We start from the raw sequence: 19,724 nt of genomic DNA, 5'->3' as shown, positions 1-19,724 counted from the left end.
TGACTCATGTAATGAATACTTTGTCTTTTTGTAACCACTCCCCTTGCTTAACAGTAATTTTGTATAAATTTGTGATTTAATTTCCATCCTGTTTTTGGAATTGAACACCTTGTGGTTTTCTGCAATAAAAGCTGACTTCCCAAGCAGCCCAGGATTGAACTCAGAGATCCTGACCCCTAGGGTGTAGTCCTGATACATCAGCCCTTACCCAGTAGAAATTTGCCAGGGTGGTCTCACTTGTATGACACCGGACCCCATAACACCCTTAAAAGTGTTAAGAGCATTTAAAACTCTGATAACAAAGCAAACCCTTGAGCATAAAACAACTGTTTGGATAATGGGCCAAGTTTATGGTTATTACTGTTTAAAAGAGTTTATAACTCCTTCCTTCCTCTCCTCTCTAATGCTCTCTCCGTCCCCTATCCCATTATTACTCTTCCCTCTCCCTATAGGTTAAACTTTCTCAGATCCAACCTTTAAAATGACAGCATCCAAGCTGAACAAGAAGATGCTATTAAAGGGCATTACATTAAATACAGTATATCCTCCTACAACTTCAATCAGAATTTCAGGCCAAGTGTTATTTAGTTCAGCTCTCAAGTGGAGCAGAATAACAAATCGCACACTTTGATTTACCTTCTTCGAATGCCAAATGGAGACAGGTGATAAAGAACGCGCTCATGCACAGGCTATGAAGTTTCCTGGAGAAATTAATTCTATCTTCAAGATTCCTATCTCAGAAATTCCCAAAATGGCACACAAATAGGCCTCTGCTAGAGAGATTACTGGGGCCATCCCAGCAAATACATTTACTACAAGTAGAAATGGGGGTAGGGAGGAAAGGAAGGAAAGGAGAGAAGGAAGGTGGGATGGAAGGAGATAGGAAATCAATTATAAACTAATTTCAAAGAAGTATTCATCACCATGTTAAATAAAAGTAGACATTAAAAGCTTTCCACAATACTCAGAGATTTTTTTGATCTATAAGAATAATATCTAATACATGAGCTTCATAAAACACTAAGATGTACACGTTCATTTTTAGTCACTTTCAGGTATCAGATTTTCTAGCTTAGTAACAGCTACTGTGCATAACATATACCATCTTTAAAAAGTGGATTATGTGCCATTTATGCACTAATGTATGGTTGTTCACAGAGTTTAGAATTGGCCAATTGTGTACCTCTCAAAAGTATACCTTAACCCTAATTATGCTGTTGCCCCTGTTATATGAAGGAAACAAGCAGAAATACAATAATGCTTATTCCTTTTTAAATGAATAAATGACTAGGATTCCATCTTGTCTTGACGTATCAAAAACTATAAAATATCAAAAATAAAACCGTCCAAGTAATAATGACACCTTGCAAGTAGGCACTTGCCTCAGCTTTTCAAGGTCTCCTAAGCCTGCGAGAAAGTAAACTACTCCCGGGGGGCGGGGGGGGTGCATCTCGCTCCCTGACTGGATTTGTTTTCACCATGAATCACTGGCTAACATTTCATACTTCCTACTGCGCCTTTCCTCTTTGAGACAGAAAGAGATAATTCACTTTGCTCAAACCGATATGCAATATGCAATTAATGTCATTAACTCTGCCAATTAATAGCAAAATGGGACTCCAAACAAAGTAGGCTGGATAGACAGCAGGAGGGAGAAGGACATTGGGGCTGGGGGCTGCGGCTGGGGGGGATGCGGGGTGGAGGGGGAGTGGGGCTCTTAGTGACTGTGGGATCTAACAATGCTGTTCACGTAGGGTGGTTAGAGGTATTTTGAACACAAACTCCCTTTCCCTTCGGCTCTACTAGTTTAACTAACTTCAAACAGACATGCTCCACTGAGCCCCCTTCGCCTGTATATGCAATTCTCACCAGGAAGGAACTTTTGAAAACGCAGAGCCCCAGTCACTAACGGGGCTTAGATGCTGACACTTTTTTTTTTTTTTTTTGATCTCGCTGTGTGTGTGTGCTCATTTTGGACGGACGAGATCTCTTCTTTATTTTATTTTATTTTATTTTATTTTATTTTATTTTATTTTATTTTATTTCTCCCGCGAGGGGGGACGGAGTGGAGGAAAGGGTGAGCGCGGAGGGACCCACAAGTTGCACAGGCTGAGGACTGGCTGGCGGGCTGGCGGGCGGGCGGGAGGGAGGCGGCGCGCCTGGCTGCGCCCGCCCGCACGCCGCCCGCCCGCCCGCCCGGCCTAGCAGCTCCGCTCGGCGCGCGGACTCGGCCCCTGCGCGACGCCCCGGGCCTGCCGCTCGCTCGCTCGCCCGGCGCGCCCGCCCCCGGCCTGCGCCTCCCCGCCTCCCGCCGCCGCCGCCGCCGCCCCCTCCCCGGCCGCCGCCGCCTTCCTCGAGAGCAGCGGCCGGCCTGCCCGCCTGCCGGGGACCCGCGGCGGCTCCGGGCGCCCGGCCCCCGCCCTCGCCGCCCGCCGCGCCTCGGGGTTCAGCTTTTTTTTTTTCCTTTTCCATTCTTTTTTTTTTTTTCCAAATGTTTTGTTTTTTTTTTTCTTTCTCTTGCTTTTCATTTTTTTCCTTTTCTCCTGTCAGCGAGTCACTCCATTCGCCGCGCCGAGGAGGCGCGACCGCTCGCTGCCGCAGCCCCGCCGCCCCGCCGCCCCGCCGCGGGCGGACAATGCGTGCGCGGGGCCGGGCGAGTCCCGCGGGCTCGCGGCCCGGGGCGGGCGGCGGGCGGCGGGGAGCGCGGCGGCGCGGGCGGCAGGTTCAATAAACAGAAAAGTGTTACCGTTCTCGCCTGGAAGGATCCTGCTGAAAGCTGGGCTTGGTGGGCGCCATCTTCCTGCTATTTTTTTTTCCTCTCTTACTTTTTGCCTCTCTTCCCCCGCTCGCGGGCCGCGGGGGCGAGGGCAGGGCGGGGGTGTGCGTGTGCGGGGGCCGGCGGGGGAGAGCGCGGCCGGGCGCGGCGCTCGGCGGATGCCCGGCGGACGGCGGCCGTGGCCGTGGCCGTGGCGGCCGCGCGGCTGAGGCTGGGCGGCTACGGAAAAGTAGTGGGGCCGGAGCCTCGCGGGCGGCCGGCCGTCCCCTCGCGCCGCCGGAGCTCCCCGCCGCAGGTCGCCGCCTCCTCGGCCGCCCGCGCCTTCTCCTCCCCCTGCTCGCCGGGCGCCGCCGCCGTCCATGCGCCGCGCAGCGCCCGCGGCCCGGGCCGCCCCGGCTCCCGAGACATGCCCGGCGCGGAGGCAGGCGACCGGCGCAGGAGGAGGGGGAGGCGGCGCGGGGGAGGGAGGCGGCCGCCGGCCCCGCGGGCAACCCGGGCCCGGGCCCCGCCGCCGCCGGCTGCTCGCCCCGCCGCGGCCGCACGCGCCCCCACCCCGCCCCCCGAGCCGGCCTGGTGGCAGGTGGGACACACGCACGCACACACACGCGCGCACACACTCCCGCGCGCACACACCCTCCCGGCAGGGGGCGGCCCGGGCCTAGGCCGGGGGACGGGGAGGGGGAGGACACGCGGGGGCTCCCAGCTTGACCGCTGTGAAAGTATTTCTGGGCATTTTCCAGCTGCTTTGCTCTAGAGCGCTCTCTTCACACGCAGACACACACACCCCCCTTTCTCCCTCGCTCTTCCTGTCTCTCCTCTCCCTCTTTCTCTCCCTTCCTTTTCTCCCTTTCCCTCTCCCCCTTCTCCCTCTCTCCCTCCCTCTTTCCATATTCTCATATATTCTCATTCTCTCTCTCAGCTCACTCTCTCAGACTGGGAAGCTTGACTGCTGGCGCAACAACGCCACTCAGTTGCAGTTTCAAACACTTCCCTTCTCAGGAGTGTCGCAGCCTGGAGAAAAAGAGGGAGAGGGGAGCTGGGAGGAGGCCACAGGAGTGAGCTGGGCCGCTCACTACCTCTCTGGGAGCACCTTCGGTCTGGTTCAGTGGAAATAATGGGGTGGTAGGGCTTGTGCTGGCCCTGATAAGTCACACGGGGCAATACAGGATGGCACCTTGGGACTCTGTCCCCAAAGCGGATCATCAGCACTATTCACACATGCACAAATATGCAGACCCCCGGGGTTCACTGGGTGAATTCTCCATGCTTTGAGATACAGGTAGAAACTCCTCTCCGGACTCAGATCCGGGTGCTTGGGAGGGAGACTGAATTTCTGGCCTCTGGAATCCAGCCCAACTGCCTCGCCATTTTACAGCTCAGCATGGCCTAAAGAAAGGGTGACCCAGTGCAGGGCCCAAGCTGGATTCCCCGTTACCTGGAGAGATCAGGACAGAACATTTCTCTCACAAGCAACTCTGCAGCATGAGGGCATCTTTTTAAGTAGAGACCTGGGTCACTAGTGTACCAACCAGGCAAGGACTCCTAAGACATTTCCACGTGAAAAAAGGAAAGAACCTGATGGAAGAACATCAGTCTTTCCTGAGACTTTTCGTTTCTCTATAAAGTTAGAGGGGAGAGGTGAGGTGATGAATATGGGTTCCCTTCTGTGCCACTCTTGCAGGAAGTACACTAGGGCTGAGTTCTGACACTTCCGTGGAGTGCCTAAGTGTTTGCCATGGCAGAGGTGTTACATGTGTATGATGGTGTTTGGGGTACACTCTTCAGGGAGAAAACGAGATCGGTTGAGAAATGAACTGGAGAGGAGAGTGCTGCCTACAGGACAAATACAGGCCAGGCCGATAGAGAGGGACGAAAGTTGACCCTTGGAAGTTCTGGCTCCAGGACAGCCAGTCTAGGGCATTTCTACCCAGAGATGACAAATGAGAGAAGATTCTGTTCTCCCAACAGGCAAGCCACTTGGCTTGAATAAGAAATCTCCAATCCTGTCACTTCCTCACACTCCCCAAAAGTACTTTAAATAAATTTTTGGTGGAACGATATGACACCGTTCACTTTAGCATACATATTCAGGACCCAGGACATCTGCCCACCCCCCAGCCCTGAAGCCTGACATGTTGGTGGCTCCCAATGCCAGAGGAGACACCTGACTCACACCTTACCTCAGACACCTGCCAATAATCTTCTTGCCCCACATGACTCACTCTTCTGCCCCCAAATTAACTAAAATTAAAGACAGTAACAGGTGTCATCATATCTGAGTAACGAAGCCAAAGAAAGCTATGCTGTCCACAGCCATCCTCTTCCCTGCTGTCAATATGTGAAAACATAAACATCAAGGTGGTAACAACACAGCTTAAAGACAAAAGTTGAGAGTTGGTTGTTTTTTCAGCCTTGTCTTTAGAAGTGCAATGAAGTTCTAAGGATCGACAAGTGGCCTGAATTCAAAGATGAAGGTGGAACATACCAATGCAGCTTTCAGGGTTGAGGTGGCAGGCACCATGGGGAGCTACCTCTGTATGCCCCAAGAGCATCATCTTCTAAAGGACAACACCAGAGCTCACAGCAAACCTACAGGCTGAAAATTCATGATGTCCTCTCTTAGGCCCAATTTACATCTCATAGGTCGGTTCAAGTTCCGGATGTCTCTGGAATTGTCCAAAGGCCATCTGACATTTCTGACCCTTGACTTCTTCACAGACCACGCTATTGTCACTCTTGCCCACACTTCCTGGATAAAGTGACTGCCAGATTCTATTGTCATTTAAATGTTTTATAGATAACATTAAAAAAACCATACCCGACCCATGAAAAGGAACAATCTAATTCTTTACTATTATGTTTAAAAGATTCCCAGATCTTTTATATTAGAGATTCTTGTTATCAGTGAAGAAAGGCAAGGCTAAAATTATTTAAGTCGAAAAATCTCTGTGAAGAGGACTAGCCCCTCTTTGAGTTATTTTCATGACTCCTTTGAAAGCTCCTGACAATAAGCAGAGTATATAATGAAGTCTTCTGCAGAATATTTGCAATACTGGGCATGGACTTGGAAAACACTCGGTATGTTATGCAAAATCTACTCTGGTCACTGGGCCATTGGTTGAAGGCACAAAATATGGCAATGATAGATTACCGTAACCTTTTCAGTTTAAATACTGTTGGTTCGTTTCAAATCAATGAAGTTTCAAATACAAGGTAAAAAGAGGAACTGTTGTCTGAATTATGCATTGTGTATATCTTAAGTTAAATGCCATTGGCAAATCTCTCAGATGTTTAATCGTGTGCAATCTGGGAAACACACATATTGAATTTCACACATTCCTGTGCTATTTTTTCTTACATCTCCCATAAAATTGAGCTCCACAAATGGGGAGTTTACCCTTCTCATTACATTATTAATTTTTCTCATAGGATTTTTGTGGATTACATCTTCAATACAAATCTTGTAACAGCAAAAGTTGTCCTTACGAGAAAACTTTAAGGTTCTGTGGATGTTGTTAGCAGTAAATTTCTTTCCGAATTGAATCAAAGGGTTTTTACTATTACAATGACACATATTTAAAAAAAAATACTAATGTTTTGGAGGAATGCAAATAATACATTATATCTATCTTCTCATCAGCTAACCCAACTTTGTAAAATCTGCTTCCTAACTTGTATCGTTGAATCCTACCCATTTGCATTATAATACGTTTAAGATTAATACTTAGCGGGAAGAGACTTAGATCTCATGTTGTATTTCCCTGTAGTAACAGGTGACATGATAACACTATTATGTGGAATCTCACGGATACTGCTACACAAGAAAATCAGTTCTATTCTGTTAGGAAACAAATGATCAATCAGTCTCTGATGAACAATTGCCCCCCTGGCTGTTGGTCAGCACGGTTCTGCACCCAACAGAAGCCATTGAGAAAATTCTGCTGGAAGGGGACAGGATTCCCAAACTTTGTAAAAGCACCTCGTGCCGCGTCCCAGACTTCATTGCAACTCCTCCGCTACTCCGGGCTGAGGGTATGCACTCGGGGCCAGGCGTGGGGCAGAGGGCGACTTCCCTTTGCCAGTGCACTCCAGTGCTTTGCCATCCGGATTGGGAATTGCTTTTTTTGACCTTATCTACAGTACAGGGGACAGGCAAAGTGAGCCCCGAGATAGGCATGTGTGTTGTAAAGCACAAAACAGGAGCAAAGTAAGTCCCATCCCAGCACCCGGGGCGGGGGGCACTATCTCAGCTCAGACTGGACTACTCACCGCTGCTGGTAGGAGGTGATGCCCTGGACGTTCTGCGGGGTGCCGTTGGCCGCGGCGCCGGCCCTCCCCATGCCTGCACCGGCCGGTACCCCAGAGGCCGCCCCGCCGGCCGCCGCGGCCGTCACCTGCACGCTGAAATCCGGAAAGATGCGGATCATCGCCGCGGCTGGGGCTCCCCGGGCGGGCGCGGCTGCTGTGGGCTGGGGCTAGCGGGGGCTCGGGCTCGGGCGAGCGGACGGCAGCGGCGCGAGCAGCGGCGGCAGCAGCGGAGCCAGGCTCCAGCCTGCAATCCCATTAGTGAGCCGCGGCCACTGTGCGCGGCGGAGAGGCGCTTTGATGTGCGCGCGGCGGGCTGGGGCGGGGGGGGGGGGGGGGACGAGCGCGGGGAGGAGGTGCGGGGGGCGTGAGAGGGCCTTGCAAACAGCACAACGTGTCAGGGTGGGGCTTTTTTCCCTTTGGGGGGGCAGTGGTACCCCCCCCCCCTTTGCAGGATGTTGCTCTCACTGGCTGCTTAGGCTGCGCCGCTCGAGCCCAGCTGAGGGAAGAAGGGGAGGGGGTGGCGGAGGAAGGATGCAAGGGGAGGCTTGGCTAGGACTTGGCGGGTGCAAGGGAATGACGGGCAGTGGAGAGTGCATTTATTTCCCGTCCCCCACTCTACACACACACACACACACACACACACAGACACACACACTTCCGACCCAAAGTGCGCGCTCTCTCCCCTCCTTTCTCTGGAGACATAACCACCATCCAGGCAGGCTCCTGCCTCCCGCGGCTTCCAGCAACCTGGATTCCAGCCCGTGGGTGTTGGAATGGGGTGCAGAGCCTCCCCTGCTAGCCCGGATCCCCTTGGCCCGAATCCTACACCCCAAGTAGCATGAGCTTTGCCAAGCGCAAGTTGGGCTCCCCAAGAACTTGATACTTAAGGAGGAGAGATAGTGTGCGAAGGCAGAGCAGAAAAAAAGGAGCCGCTTTTGTGCAATGGAGAGTTTGTTCCCCTTATGAGAAAGGGTTTTTCCCGCTCCTGGCAACCGGCCCCTTCTTTGGTCCTGAGGCAAACTTGTGAGGTGGGGGCTGTAGGTGCTGCTGGAGGGGCCCTGGTGTGCACTGGAGATCAGCCCTTACATGTATGCCCCTGTCCACCGAGGAAACGAATAGATCAACAAGCCATCATTGGGACGGACTCCGCGAATTCCATCCACCAGGGAAACAAAAAGGGAAAACACGTGCATTTATTTCCTTGCGTGTCCCAGTTACTTCTCCACATTGTTTCTCAGTCTTGCATTGGCGGTTAAGGAGGGAGGCAAGTGGTTTACGTTCGTCTGGTTAGCGAGACTTGCACTCCTCACTCGGCTAGGGGGTGGGACAGTGAGAGTTGATGGTTTTCTCCCCACCCTCTGCCCAGGACACCCTGTTGTCCCACTTCCTCCTTGGTCTTCCGGCGAGAGAGCGGGAACGGAGTTTCCAGGCTGGGCTCAGCCCCTAAAAGATGCTGGGCTCAAGCTCCCCTGGGTTCAGGCGCCCGCCGAAACCCCCTGCCTGGCTTCGCTGCAGCTGTTGGCTTCCCCTGCCTTCTCTCCTTCTTGCTCTCCCCCCATCCCTCTCCCGGGTGCGGGCACCGCCGCCCAGGGACCCGTAATTGCCGCACCCTCAGCCCAAACCCAAGTTGGGCTCAGCGAAGCGTGGTGACCACTGCCGCGTCGCCCCGGCCCTTGGCCAATAGCGCCTTGCCGGGCGAGGCACCTGCTTAACCCTTTGCGGCTGGGCCGCCCTGCTGTCCCTCCCTGGCCCAGAGCCGCGGGCAAATTGGTCAGAAGTTGCCAAGGCGAAGAGTGGCCGAGGCCGTGCGGCCCCTCGTCCCTGCGTCCCCGCATCCGGGCAAAAGGTCCAGGGGCCAGAAGCCTGCCCTCGCTGCAGACCCAGGCGTTCCCTCCCCACGCCGATGGTTCTGGAAACCACACAAGCCGGACAAAGGCGAGTGTTTCCCCAGCGACATCGCGCGCCTTCCACGGCCACCTCTAAGCCTCCCCAGGCCAAGTGGTTTTCCGGGCGAGACTCCCGCGCCCGCCCGGCAGCTACGGGGAGACGGCGGGGGGAGCCTCAGCTCTCGCTGGCCCGGCCCACAGCGCAGCTGCGTTTCCATTTTCCTCTCAAAGAAAATGCTTTGGACGGCAGATAATACCAGGAGATATGAAACTGCTTCGTCCCCCACGTGTTGCACGTAAAAAGAATCGTAATGAGCATCTGTGGTTTGAGCGAGGGAGCCCACGAGTTAGTTGGAGACCTCAGCAAGGTCCTGACTCCCCGCTTCCGGGCATTTTTTTACATAGAAACCAAAGACAGAATCCTGCTGCAGGGTGCTGGGACCCCCGGTGAGAGTCTGGGGGCGGGGCGGGGCTGATACACAGCCTCCCTGTAGGAATCCCAAAAGTGGGTCCTTGGCCCAAGCGCAGCCCCCAGGTCTCCTCCTGGCCGCCTCTTCCACAGGGCAGGATCTGAAGACATCTGGAGTCCTTCTCCTTGGCTCCGTGCAGGCTTTCCTGCTGTGAGAAATGGAGTTCATGTCCATTCTCAAGGGGTCCACAATGTCTGTAGGCCCTAACTGGATTAAAACTGGCAGTGTTGTAGTCCAAAGAAAGCCCAGTAAAGGGACTGAAAACTGAGACTGGAAATGAACAGGCACGCAGTGGCTATCTTTGAAATGGCATCTGTCTGCATAGTTGGCCCCTTGTGGTAGTGGGGCTTACACTCCTGGGGACCAACTAGGTGAGAGAGGCTTCCAGAAAGTGACAGGCCTCCAAGAGTGCCTGCAACATCTCCAGCTGATCCTATAGGCACAGAGGAAGTCCCAATGTAACACATAAGGGATAGGGGAGAGAATATATACCTTCTTTGGCCAAAACAGCAGATTCATTTTTATTTTTTTTTAGAAAACTAGTTTCCCTTCAAAGTCTTTCTGCACAATAAATGGAGAGTTATATTTGTGGACAAAAATACCACTTCGTTCATTGTCCCAATACCAATTTGATAACTCCATGGGGCTAGCAATTTCCTTTTATTCACTACTTATTGTGCGGTGATCTGCAAATGTGTGGCCCTGTCTCCCTTTCCTTTCAGAGGACAAATTTTCTTGGAAGACCAAAGGGCAAGACTGTCCCAAAAGAAAGAGAATGTGAGATCTGTTGTTAGACATTTAGAACTAAATTCCCTGAAGTCTCTTCACAAAATGTTATACTATTAAAGTAGTTAAATGAGCACATTCAACTTCAAAGTCACGAGATTTTATATATAAGGAATTAATATGACTCCTACTCTCAAGAAACGTTTTTAGGACAGAAATTCACACAAAAATATTCAAAGATTTGCACAATAGCTACCCTTAGAATACACGTTTAGTCTGTTTCCTCGTTTTATCCATACTTGTGTCTTCAGAAGGCTGGTTTGCAGCCCAAGAGACAAACTTTACAGGATGTGCTTATCTTTATGTTCATTAAGGACCTTCAGCAAAATTTAAGTTTCTTTTCTCATTAGTAATTCAGATTCATGACTCTGCTCCTTCAGTTAAAATCTTTACATGCTGACAGCTGTTTTGAAATATTTTGAAAGTTACTCTGGCATTTACCCAACCAGTAGGGCTCCAGTTAGCAGTGAACTGTAGGCTTTCCTATTCTATAGGCTTCCCTCCACTCTGATCTGCACATCAGTGTAGGTAGAGATGTAAAAAAGCTGGTGTGGTGCTGTGTCCCTGAATACATAATTACATATTTACATCTTCATTCTTGCTGTCAGCATGTAACTATGCCTTTTGCTTATATCATAAAAATATCCATTCTCTGGAAATTTTGTTCTGTTTACTTAAGTGGTTTGACTTTGGATTTCAGTATTTTCTGTCAGAAGCTGCCAGTGACAGGTAAGAAAGGGAAGGCTGCATGGCTTGTTTGCTTCTAACTTTTGCCTTATTTTGGGTATGCGTTTAGAAGAAAAATAAAATAGGAGACAGAGATCAGAACACAATAAGAAGCCAGGAAATAAACAGGACAAAAAATCCTACATACAGCGAATAAGGGTGAAAATGATTTGCTCTGAAGTGTTGGATTATGCTGCAATGAACGATTTTTTTTTTTCTGTAAAGAAACTCGTATAGTATATACAGCAAACCAGGAGGCATTACTGTAAGGAGAGCCATGCACTAATATTGTGTGGCCCCATCATATCATGTGAAGAAAATTTTACATTCTGTAGAGGGGTTAAATATTTGATTTAATTTTCCATCGTGCTCCTCAATCCAAATTGAATTCAGGCTCTTGCTGTTAAATTTTCCATGCTATTAACACATTCTCTAGTCCATTCAAAAGCAAAACAAGAATGTTAGGGGAGGGAAAAATAGCATAAATTTAGCAATATAGTAATCCTTTATTTAAAGAAGGGAAAGAAAGAAATTGAAAAAACAAATCTAATCATTATTTTAATATATCTATGACTGTATAATGTGTAAGAGGAATTCTGAGGATTTTTTCCTCTTAATACTATATATGTCAAGCACTGAAACATCTCAAAGTATTGTGTTAAAATAACTCTCAGAGGACCTTATAAATATAAAGCTAGAAAAAAAGGGCTTACTTAGAACAGAAGAAAATGCTTCAGCTGTATTTTATACTCAGTAACAAATAATAGAGGAGAAGGAACTATTTAGAAAAAAATTAGTTTGAGTCTAGAAAGTTTTCAGAAATCGCTATTTTTTAAGTATGTAGCACCTATTATTCGGAAGCATATGCAGAGCAATAGAGTCTAACTAAAGGTAAATTTATTAAATTCAAACAACTGAATACTCACGACAGGTTAAATGAATTTATCTCTTTTCCTTAATTTCTTCATGATAGTAGATTTGATTTTGGACTTGAAATAATCCTAATTCATAGAGAAATTATTTTCAATTTACCTATAACTATGGGAGGATCCTAATAATTGATTATATTTTGCTTCTTCTGTTACTGTCAGCCTAACTGCAACCTTCCTGGAATCTGGAGGAAATTAGTTGATTCTTGTGCTACAGATCCAGAAGCCCACTTGAAATTAGGTACCATGCTAACTACAGCATTTGTTTCTCTTGGACTTGCTTTCTCTAGGTAAATATCCTCCTGCAACCGTGACTTCTTCACTGGATCTTCATATTGATTGTAAAGTTATTAATCTAATGTCTGATTTATTGAAGGAATAGCTAATTGATTTTGATTGAATTATTTCTTTCTCAGAAAACAACCATACCAGAAGAGTTATTATGTGGATTTTTCATGTTGGGAAGGATAGAATATTATATAAACCTAATCACACAGTAAATTCAACACATGGTTTTATTAAGCTCCATGCTGAGTCAACCATTCTGTTTTTATTACACTGTCATATCCCTTCACCTATAGGGATGGTTCTTGGATTTTGGTGTGTATCTGAATAAGTAGGGCCTATTATAACACAAATTTCTGGGTGTCAAACTCCACTGGACCTCATTCTGTAAATGCAACCTCAAAGGGAACAACAGTTTGCATTCTTAACAAATTCCTGGGTGATGCTGATCCAAGCACCTTATCTGAGAACCACTATCCTATGTTTTAGCAGAAGATGCTAACTTCTCTTTATACCAGTAAGGGCTTTAAGCTTACTTGTCTTCAGATACCTGATTTATTGGCAGAGGCATATATGTTTAAAAAACAAACTCTAAAAAGTATCCTAAAGGGAACAATAGATTTACATAAAAGCACAAAAATCATAATGAGGAAGGGGGCTGAGCTCTGAGCAAATAAGAAGAATAAAAGATGGACAGAGTGACTTTAGTTTATTTATTCTCAGTTCCTATATTTTTAAAATTAGTGATACAGTTATCAGAGGATTTTCAGAGGGACTGATATGAAGTATGTTAAGTACTCAGTGCCAGATTCAAGTTAATTACCCAATGAAAGGTGACCATTCCCATGAAAGCAATTCCTATACTGTTCTCTACCATAGATGGAAAATGTCCTGATGATTTCCCAGACAAGTTATGAAATATTTATATGTTCTATTTATGAATGTTGACACTGCTACACAATTATTTATCCTAAATTCTACAACAAGATACCTAAAGTCAATGTCAAGGAAGACACCAGATAAACACACTGCAAGTGTTCCTTAAGATCAGGAGCCCTTTTCCAGGGGCTTGAAGTTCTGCTTGATGCAAGCTTCTGACATTAGTCCTATGTAGGAACTATAGAGGTACAAAATAAAATAGCTTAATGAAGTATAAATACAATTTAGATAACAAACTTCTGGCTACTATTGGAAACAAAGATACTTGAGTTTTTTATAACAAATCTGTTGAACCAATGAGAATCAGGATAACTATAGTTCACCATGATACTGATCAGAAATCCTCCTCATTGCCTTGGTCATTGTGATCACTCTTGATATTATTCAGACAAGACACACTGAGTAAAACATAGGCCGTAAGTTCAGTTGACTTCAGAGTAAAGCAGAGTACACTCTCAAAGAGCAAAAGTGGTCAATGGCCAGAGGGACCACTGATTCACATTCATAGCATGGTTTAAAGTATGTTTTAAAATCTCCAGAAAAAGTGCCATTTCCTGGGAGTTTTGGTCCTATTCAGATGATCGATGACCTGTTTGTACTGACTTTTCCAGGAGATATCTCAGTGATGAATATCATAGAATGGAATGTCCTTGTTCTTTACCAAAAACCCCTCCTGCTATACAGTAACCTTGAAAGGTTTAGAACTCTGGGAGATGGACTCACATAGTAATTCCTTAATGGGCTTCCAGGCATCGTAGGATGTCCTATCTCCTTTAGAGCTAAAAATTTGTCCCCATTCCCATTCTTTTAAAACGTAAATAACATCTTTCTGATGTAGTTCTTTATCAGCTGTTGATTACAAAAGCAGGTTCCTGGCCCAGTGTCCTCCAAGCCTACTAATATCTAACTAGCTACCTAACATTGTAAACTTTTATTGCAGTATCTCTAAGGACAATGATGCACAGACATTTTTTTTTTTTTTTTTTTTGTCTACAAATCCTTTGTAACTCTTAAACATTGACCTGATTCTTTAGATTGTTTACCTCATATTTATCAATATTTACAAAACATATGTGTAAGAATTGTGCATTAGTTCATCTAATATAACAATGATGAACCCATTACATAATATAAATAAGGTTTTAAGTAAAAAATTAATTACTTTCATACAAAACAAGAAAGAGAAGAGTGACATTGCATTATATGTTTTTATTCTCTTTAGTATCTGGCTTAATGAGAGAGTGATATTCTTGCATTCCTTCTATATATTTTTCTGTTATATGTTGGTGTGCTTTTTTGTGAAAAATCCAGCTTCTTACAATTATGTAATTGGAAAAGCTATATTAAATTTAGTATACTTGTAAGACAATTGAATATATCATTTTTTACTAATATACTTAAACAAAACAAAGTAGTTTCTTCAAAGTTGGTTGTAGGGCTGGAGGGATGGCTTAGTGGTTAAGGCTTTTGCCTGCAAAGTCAAAGGACCCACATTAGCCAGATGTACAAGGGGGTGCACGTGTCTGGAGTTCATTTGTAGTGGCTGGAGGCCCTGACATGCCCGTACTCTCTCTTTCTCTCTATCTCTATCTCTTTCTCTCTCTTCCCCTTTCTCTGTCAAATAAATAAATAAATAATAATAAAAATTGGTAGGCATTGATCATTTTTAAAAACAAAGTTGGTTATAATATGGAATATAGAGTCATATTAAGAGACATTTCATGCTAAGCTCATTAAAAATTCACTGATCTAAACATATCCATACATGATATGTACAGTTATGCATTGATTAGAATTAAAACATTAACTAAGTGGGTCATGCAGTTTTCTAAATTTAGTCTCATTTCTTTTCACAGTGTTAAAAAAAATCACATTTCAGAGTATCTTGCCCAGTCTGATCAGTAAGGTTCTTAAACACAGGAAAGCTGTCAAGCTCACAATGGTGGCTATAAGTTTCCTAGAATTTCATTTGTTAATTATAAATAAACAGCTGTCAGTTATTATCTTTACATATAAGTGATACATTTAATTTATCTCTAATGTCAAAATATTAAAGGCTAAAAAAATCACAGTTCCTTATTTATTCCTTCCAGCATAAGTAGTACTTCATGAAAAATTCCTTCCAGCATAAGTAGTACTTAAAAGTGGCTAGTTCAGCTTGCAACTCAACAATTGATTGTTCAAGTGATCTTAGAGACACCCATTTTAATGAGTTATTCAACAAAATACTATATATATAGTTTCCTGCTCATCACAATGTACATTTTAAATATCATGGTCAAGATTTAATGCAATTAATATTGTTGATGCTTTGTCAAGGATATTATTATGTGCAACTGACAAATTTTACTGTAAGGGTGGAGGAATCATGAAATTACTAGTGGTACAGTTGTTGTCACTGGTTAGATTCCTACTAATTCTCCAGTTACCTTTGCTTAGGTACCATCAGTGTAACGGTCACAGGTAAAAGACAAATAGTATCTTAGTATTATTATAAAATAATTTTGTCCTCAGTCCACACTTTGAGAACTGCAGTCTTAAAAATTATTATGATAATTACAAAATAAAATGTTTAAATTTGATATTTGCTATTTTTCAGAGTCGAAAGTGCTCATTGCAATTATATATTGTTTTATTATCAAATCATCAGTTAATTGCTCAGTGTTGCATTTAATATTTCAATTTTATATAAAGCTCAGAAGTCAGTGCTTTGCCTAGCATTCATGAAGCTTTAGGTTTACTTTTTAGCACTGAAAGCAGAACAAAAAAGGGAAAAGATATAGAAAAGAAGAAAATGTTTTGTTCTTATATACTATTTGGGGAGAGATTATAGTTTTGATCAAAGGGCAATTGAAATAATGTTGAAAATGTGGGGACAGAGAGTTAATTTTGCCTCTATTCACTGAGAACATGATAGAAATAATAAAAAATAGTACTCTAGGAGCTGTTGAAATGACTCAGCATTTTAAGGTGCTCACTTGCAAAGCCTATTGGCCTGGGTTCAATCTCCCAGCCACCCACATAAAGCTGGATGGACATTCATTTGCAGTGACAAGAGACCCTGTATGTACACACATACATACATACACACAGTCAGACAGACACACACACACATACACATAAGCACGTACAAATAAATAAATAAATAAAATTTGTTTTTAAAATGGTACTTCAGGGCTGGAGAGATGGCTTAGCTATTAAGGTGCTTGCCTGAGAATCCTAAGAGCTCATGTTCAAATCTCCAGGTCCCACATAGCCAGTTGCACAGTGATGTAAGCATGCAGTGTTGCAGATGCACACAAGGGGGCACATACATCTGGCGTTCATTTACAGCAGGCTGTACGTCCTGGAGTGCCCACTCTCTTGCTCTAACTCTCTCTCTTTCTCTTTCAAAAATAAATAAGTAAAACATTAAAAATGGTGCTTCAGAGGATGAAATAAAGAAAGAGCTAGATTAAGGTCAATGTTGAGAGAAGGGTTTGTGTTTTTTTTAAAAATCACACACTACTTGAAGAGGACTGCCTCAGAGGTGTTGAGCCTGTCTTACTTAAGACTTATTTTAGAAGTAGCTGAAAAACTTCCAGAAATTCAGATAAAAATGCTGCACTAGGCATGTGTTGGAGTCATGGCTTCTAAAATTATATTTTACATAGATATAAGTGTTTTGTTGTATATATGTGAAAGTATGTGTGAATATGTTCGTGTATGTGTGAGTGTATACATGATGTGACATTAATATGGAAGTCAGAGAGTAATGTTTGCATGTTGTGGAGCTGACTTTCTACCTTATTTAGTGAAGAGACCCCAATTTACCATTCCAAGTGCTAGCTGCCCTGTAAACCTCTAGCATATCCTTTTGTCTCTGCCTCCATTTTCACCTGAGGTGAGCTGGGATTACAGATGCTCATGTTACAGCATCAGGCTTTAACTGGGTTCTTCAAATTCAGATAATGAAGCTTGCATAGTAAGTGTTTTATCCACCGAGCTATTTCCCCAACCCAGATACAGTGTTTAAGTTTATCTATGATTATATCATGATTGAAACATCACAGCCGTTATCTCAATATGTGGTGCAATCTTTTTGGCGTGTCCATCTTAGGAAGCCACAGACAATTTCCTTATTGTTTAGCACTATTCTCAGGCAAAAGTACTTCAAAGCCTGTTCAAAATGAAAAATAAATAAAAAATAAATAATATTATGCAAAGCATTTTTGGTTTCTCAAAAAGGAAAAGGGGAACATTTATTATTTTAGTTTTTGCAATAATTAATTTTATTTAAGTACCCTGGACAGCTGCTCAAGATACCCACCAAATAGAAGAGGAATACAACCTTTTGAAGTTATAGCAATATTTATTACTGTTTCATAATCAAAAGACTATCCCAAAGAAATGAGAAACCACTGAGCACTCATTTGCTTAATATGCAAATTAATATAATCTTATCAAAAAACTGCACCCTAACTGTCTGAGGAATGTTCTAGAAGTAGCAGCTCCTTGACAGGCTTATTTCTAGAGAGAAATTTCTAAAGAGGATATGGCAAAGGTTATTTATCAGGGAAACATTAACTGTGTACATTTATACAAAACTAAGACACTAACATAACTCTTTTTTATTCTTATTTTGACTAAGAAATGTGATCTAGGTGGCCATTGCCAATGAACACTAAACTTGAAGATGATTATAATTTGTGAAGGAAGGCATCTATACTAACTTTTCAAATTTAAGTTTTACCAAGCTTGTTTTGTTTGATTTGGATGATTTTTATAAAGTATTTTTACATGTAAATTTTCTCTGCTAAAGATCTTGGCATATTATGATTTTTTTCATTTTGAAGTTTTTCTAAAAAGAGAAATAGTATAGAAGTACAATGAACAGTATATCAAATCACCTTAGCTTTTTATGAAATAAACACAAGACAATGGTTGCTCAAGTAAAATGGAAGTTTATTTTTCATTTATATTAAGTGTCTATGAGGCTATTTTGAAGAACCTGAGCTCCTTCTACCTTGTTCAACCACATCAAGGGTATTGAGAAACTTCTACCTACTGTGCAAGATGCTCAGCTAATGTATGTAAAGTATAAGTCGCAACATAGAAGTGCCTTGAATAAAGGAGAGAGGTGCACGTTTGGAAGTGACATATAGTTCCTACAGACCTTACTGGGTAAAAACTTGGTCATGTAACCCTAACTGGCTACAAGGTATGATAAGAAAATAATCTAAAATTCAAGAGTGTAGAAGAAGAGGAACAAAGAATATTCACTAAAAGTTAGAGGCAAGCAGATATTGTTTATAAGTAATCAAAATATCAAATGTAACCCTTTAACGAGTTAACGAGTATTACATTCAGCAATATTTATGTTAAATCTAGTAACAGTAATAGTCAAATTCAGAGGTACTCACCTATGAAGTAAAGAAAGACATATTGTGATTATTAGTAACACAAAGGTGGAGAGATATAGGAGAAAAATATAATGACATGTTTTCTTTTGGTAAAAGGAAGATGACAAATTTCTAAAATTTAAGACATAAGAAATTGTTTCATGAGGCATTATTTTTATTTAACTTATGAGATGGAACTTCAACCCTGGCAAAAATACACCAGATATTTATTCAATAGCACTGTGGCTTTCTATTATCCAGAATATGAATCAGGACTATTAAGAACCAGAATTATCTTACCACCATGCATATGCCTTATAGATTTACTGAAAACATGGACTCAGCTGAACTCAGCCACTTTTCCATGCAGGAATGGCTATAAACATTGACCAGCTTGAGAATGAGAGAACCTTTGGTGGGCATTTCTACAGTCTAGTTTGGCACATATCTATAGGATACCTGGTTTCTCTGCCAAGGACTCTTACCTTCAAACTTTTTTTTTTTTTTTAACTCTAGACTAAATTTAAACTCTAGACAATCATTTTCTTTTCAAGTACTTTATGGTATTAAAAATATTTACCCCACCCTTTCAACATTAACAGAGAACAGTAAATAAAACACCACAGATATTTTAAAATAATTTAGAAAAGTCCATATTCTGCAGTGCATATTGCGGATCAGGAGGCAATAGCTTAGGTCTGAGTACCTGGATTTTTATACTGGTGAAGGGCTAGAGCAAATAACTTAACCTCTCAGAGATTTCCTGTGGATGATTTCCTTTCATGAATGTGTGACTTTATCTCATCAAACACTCTTTTAAACCCTATTACATTCTTTTATGCATCAAGGTTAAAAAAAAAAAGGTCTTACATGGGATTCTTAATACAATAAAAACAGCAATAAACCCATATCCATTGAAGGTCCAAAAACCACCTCAGATGTTTGTTATTAGGACAAAATAGCATAAAAAATACAGTGTTAACACAGTGCCTAAAATGTAAACATACGTCTAGGAATAAGCTGCTACTAGTAGTACTACATGGATGGAGAACAGTGTGCATCAAAAGTTTGAGTAGCCATGCCTGTACTGCACACCTGGACTCCCAGCTATGTGGGGAGACTGAACCACGAGGCTCTCTCTAGCCTAGGAGTTTTAGGTCAGTCTGGGTAACACAGTGAGTCAATCTGGGAACACAGTGAGTCATTCTGAAAAGGAATATGGGGGAGAAAATTGAATT

At 43.7% G+C, this 19,724-nt stretch overlaps 1 protein-coding gene across 10 annotated transcripts in view; it reads right to left on the bottom strand.

Annotated features, from left to right (window-relative positions):
• Npas3 (neuronal PAS domain protein 3) overlaps positions 1-7,203 on the bottom strand; it is an 895,400-nt gene extending 888,197 nt beyond the window's left edge. For 7 of the 10 annotated variants that reach the window (XM_045154346.1, XM_045154347.1, XM_045154348.1 and 4 more), the window contains exon 1: positions 7,046-7,203. In XM_045154346.1, the coding sequence (XP_045010281.1) occupies positions 7,046-7,203 (158 nt within the window). Of the gene's footprint in view, positions 1-2,746; positions 2,838-7,045 lie in introns of those variants that run through there. The other 3 variants (XM_045154352.1, XM_045154351.1, XM_045154355.1) reach the window with 3 other exon arrangements.
• Between the last annotated feature and the right edge of the window lie 12,521 nt (positions 7,204-19,724).

This window comes from Jaculus jaculus, chromosome 7 (assembly GCF_020740685.1).
Source record: "Jaculus jaculus isolate mJacJac1 chromosome 7, mJacJac1.mat.Y.cur, whole genome shotgun sequence".
In the NCBI taxonomy this organism is placed as follows: domain Eukaryota; kingdom Metazoa; phylum Chordata; class Mammalia; order Rodentia; family Dipodidae; genus Jaculus; species Jaculus jaculus.
Note: the sequence above shows the minus strand (reverse complement) of the source record. Positions and strands in the feature narration are given on the sequence as shown.